At 40.3% G+C, this 4,227-nt stretch overlaps 1 protein-coding gene across 2 annotated transcripts; it reads left to right on the top strand.

Annotated features, from left to right (window-relative positions):
• Positions 1-434: 434 nt before the first annotated feature.
• On the top strand, positions 435-3,706 carry LOC147919024 (G-type lectin S-receptor-like serine/threonine-protein kinase At5g24080). Of its 2 annotated transcripts, none has more exons than XM_087504425.1 (5): positions 435-752; positions 911-2,263; positions 2,350-2,530; positions 2,629-3,079; positions 3,171-3,706. In XM_087504425.1, the coding sequence occupies exons 2-5, from the start codon at positions 1,024-1,026 to the stop codon at positions 3,540-3,542; spliced, it is 2,244 nt and encodes a 747-aa protein (XP_087360551.1). In that variant the 5' UTR covers positions 435-752; positions 911-1,023; the 3' UTR covers positions 3,543-3,706. The 2 variants fall into 2 exon arrangements, with proteins under 2 accessions (XP_087360551.1, XP_087360550.1); XM_087504424.1 differs by having other exon boundaries at positions 900-2,263.
• The last annotated feature ends 521 nt before the right edge of the window (positions 3,707-4,227 follow it).

Genomic DNA, 4,227 nt, shown 5'->3' with positions numbered 1-4,227 from the left:
ATCATTCGCATCTTGTCCATCATCCGTATCTTGTCTATCAGCAGTATAGTGTTCATCGAAGGGCGTTTATGTTTTTTTACGTGAGAATTGTGGCATTGTGGAAAAGAAATGAACAAAGTGGCAGTTTAACTAAATTTTTTTACTGTTCATGTCATTTCTTTTAATTAATTCTAGTTTCATACTATTTAAAAGATTTATTAATTAAATCAAAAGGTACAAAACAGGTGCCGCCATATCCAATATCCCCAACATTGTCAATTATTCAGAACCGACCATTTACGAAATATTGACCTTTTGTCAAAAATTTAGCTCAACCACAAAGACACGTGCCACATTCTCATTCTTCAAGGTTCTCCCACCGAGCCATCTTTCTAAATGCGTTCAAATTGTAAAGTTGGGTGATATATAAAGAATACTAAAGCATATGTTATAACGATTTTTTAGACTCTTCTCTTTTGTTACAAGATTCTCACTATGTCTTCATTTCAATTTTATTTTCCTTCTTTTAGTATCTCATTCTCATTCTTTTGCTTCTACTTAGTAAGCTCGGTAGTTCAAGTTGGTTTGGCCACCGAACAGCACATAGGTTTGGGTTCAAAGTTAAAAGCTACTGAACCGAATCGGGCATGGGTTTCCGCTAACGGTACTTTTGCGATTGGGTTCACTCGGTTTAAACCAACAGATCGGTTCTTACTCAGCATTTGGTTCGTACAACTTCCTGGTGATCCAACCATCGTTTGGTCTCCCAATAGGTACACATATATAATCCTTTAATATTTAGTTATTGCAATAATCTATATAATTAGTAGTATACATATAAATATTTGATTAAAAACGAACATTAGATTTGCCTATGATCAGAAATTTTTCACTCAAAAATCCAAATATCTAAAATATAGAAACTCCCCAGTCACAAAAGAAGCCGTGTTGGAGCTAGAAGCGACCGGGAACCTCGTACTCTCCGACCAAAACACCGTTGTATGGGCTTCAAACACCTCAAACCACGGCGTTGAAGCAGCGGTTATGTCCGAATCCGGAAACTTCCTTCTCCTTGGAACCGAAGTTACCGCCGGTCCAGCTAAATGGCAGAGCTTTTCGCAACCGTCCGACACTCTCCTCCCAAACCAACCCTTAACCGTTTCTTTAGAACTAACCTCTAACCCTTCACCATCGCGCCACGGCCATTACTCCCTGAAAATGCTGCAGCAACACACTTCGCTTAGCCTTGGCCTAACCTACAACATCAATCTTGACCCTCACGCAAACTACTCCTACTGGTCCGGACCAGAGATTTCCAATGTCACCGGAGATGTTACTGCGGTTCTTGATGATACCGGAAGCTTCAAGATCGTTTATGGAGAATCCTCAACGGGAGCAGTGTTCGTCTACAAGAACCCGGTAGACGAAAACCGGAATTATAACAATAATAGTAGCTCCGGCCGGTTATCAAAAAAATCGGTTTTGCGGAGATTGGTATTAGAGAATAACGGTAATCTCCGGTTGTACCGATGGGACAACGACCTGAACGGTTCAAGCCAATGGGTACCTGATTGGGCAGCTGTATCAAACCCGTGTGATATAGCTGGGATTTGCGGTAACGGAGTATGCAATTTGGACCGAACCAAGAAAAATGCCGAGTGTTTATGTTTGCCCGGTTCGGTTAAGCTCCCTGATCAAGACAACGCTAAACTCTGTTCAGACAACTCATCTTTGGTTCAAGAATGTGAGAGAAACATCAATCGTAACGGTACCTACAAGATCTCCACGGTCCAAGAGACCAACTACTACTTCTCGGAACGTTCTGTTATCGAGAATATCAGCGATATCAGCAATGTGAGCAGATGCGGTGAGATGTGTTTGTCAGATTGCAAGTGTGTGGCTTCAGTTTACGGTTTAGATGAAGAGAAGCCTTACTGTTGGATTCTAAAGAGTCTGAATCTTGGCGGCTTTCGAGATCCTGTCTCGACCCTTTTCGTGAAGACTAGAGCTAATGAATCTTACCCCTCAAACTCAAACCATAATGATTCTTCTAAATCGGGTAAGAGCCATGGACTAAGACAAAAGGTTCTGGTGATTCCTATAGTGTTGGGGATGCTTGTGCTTGTGGCTTTACTTGGGATGTTATTATACTATAATATAGACAGGAAGAGAACACTAAAGAGAGCGGCAAAGAACTCGCTTATCCTTTGTGACTCTCCTGTGAGTTTTACTTACCGCGATCTCCAGAACTGTACTAATAGTTTCTCCCAACTTCTTGGATCAGGTCAGAATCAAGAATCTTTATATGTATTTAAAAAAAAGTTTTAAAGTATTCGAAATCTTATATTACTGGTTTTATGATGTGGTTAGGTGGGTTTGGGACAGTATACAAAGGAACAGTAGCAAGTGAAACGCTAGTTGCGGTGAAGAGATTAGACAGAGCATTATCTCATGGCGAGAGAGAGTTCATTACTGAAGTCAATACCATTGGTTCAATGCATCACATGAACCTTGTTCGCTTGTGTGGTTACTGCTCGGAAGACTCACACCGGTAAGCTAAAAACATTAACCTTATAACATTACAAATAAATTTTACTCTGTTTTTTACGCAAAAAGATTTGAGAATCTGTTTTGGGGGGAACTCTACAGGCTTCTAGTTTATGAGTTCATGATAAATGGGTCGTTAGACAAATGGATATTCTCTTCAGGACAAACAGCCAGGCTACTTGATTGGCGTACACGTTTTGCGATAGCGGTTGCAACTGCGCAAGGGATCGCGTATTTTCATGAGCAATGTCGGAACAGGATTATCCATTGCGACATTAAACCTGAAAACATCTTGTTGGATGAGAATTTTTGTCCAAAGGTATCAGATTTTGGACTGGCCAAGATGATGGGGAGAGAGCATTCACATGTTGTTACAATGATTAGAGGTACAAGAGGGTATCTAGCACCAGAATGGGTGAGTAACCGTCCGATCACGGTGAAGGCAGATGTGTATAGCTATGGAATGCTTCTTCTTGAGATCGTAGGTGGTAGAAGAAATCTTGATATGTCCTTCGATGCTGAGGATTTCTTTTACCCTGGATGGGCCTACAAGGTAATTTTATAAAATACTTAGAAAGGGTTCCAATAGTCTAGGCGCTAGGAGCATATTTGATTAGAAACCTAACTATCTTTTGAATGTATAGGAACTAACGAACGGGACAGCTTTGAAAGCTGTGGATAGGAGGCTACAAGGAGTAGCAGAGGAAGAAGAAGTAGTTAAAGCTCTTAAAGTGGCTTTCTGGTGCATACAAGACGAAGTATCAGTGAGGCCATCGATGGGAGAGGTAGTGAAGCTTCTAGAAGGTACGTCGGACGAGATTAATTTGCCTCCGATGCCGCAGACAGTTCTAGAACTTATAGAGGAAGGATTGGAGGATGTGTATAAAGCGATGAGGAGAGAGTTTAATAATCAGCTTAGTTCTTTGACTATTAACACCATCACAACCTCTCAAAGTTATCGTTCCTCCTCTCGGTCGCATGCTACTTGTAGTTATTCTTCAATGTCTCCTAGGTAGTTATTTTTTTCCAACATTTTGTAGTTTGAGATCATTTCTCTTTTCTAGGGACTAGGGCTAATAAAAATATGTGATTTATGTTTGGAGATAACTTAGAAAGCAAGATATTAGATTGTTTTTTTTTTTTGAATTTAATATTAGATTATATTCAAAGAAAAAATAAACGTTTTACATTACAAAAGCAAAGCCTTTTTCTCAAAACATTTCTAGAAAAAAATAGAAAAATTATGCTATGATCTTAATAGGATCTTGTCCTAAACCACATATGAATCGTGGTATCCTCTTCGTTCCGGATCGTACTCAGCCTGTTCCGAACATTTTTGTCTGTGAGCTTAACCAGCTTCTCCGCCGGCGAGGGTTGATTGCCATGACGTCTGTCATTCCTTTCTCTCCAAAGGAAATATAGGATGTTCTGAAAAGTATATCCGATGATGAATCGTGATTTCTTATCAAGCTCATTTCCACCAATCAGTGCTGCGATGTGTCGCCATTCTGCAGTATACTTATGCAAGAGCAGACCTCTAGTGAGCTTCTCCCACACCATCTATGCCAAAGAACATTGGAAAAACAGGTGATCGGCTGTTTCCATTGGGTTGTTGCAGAAAATGCAACTCGGATTAACATTTTGGTTCCAGTTTTGCATCATGTCTCTAGTTGAAAGCCTGTTCTTCATCGCCAACCAAGT

Source organism: Camelina sativa, chromosome 20 (genome assembly GCF_030686135.1).
Source record: "Camelina sativa cultivar CO46 ecotype springtype chromosome 20, ASM3068613v1".
In the NCBI taxonomy this organism is placed as follows: domain Eukaryota; kingdom Viridiplantae; phylum Streptophyta; class Magnoliopsida; order Brassicales; family Brassicaceae; genus Camelina; species Camelina sativa.
The sequence above is the reverse complement of the archived record's forward strand: the minus strand, read 5'-3'. Positions and strand labels throughout refer to the sequence as shown.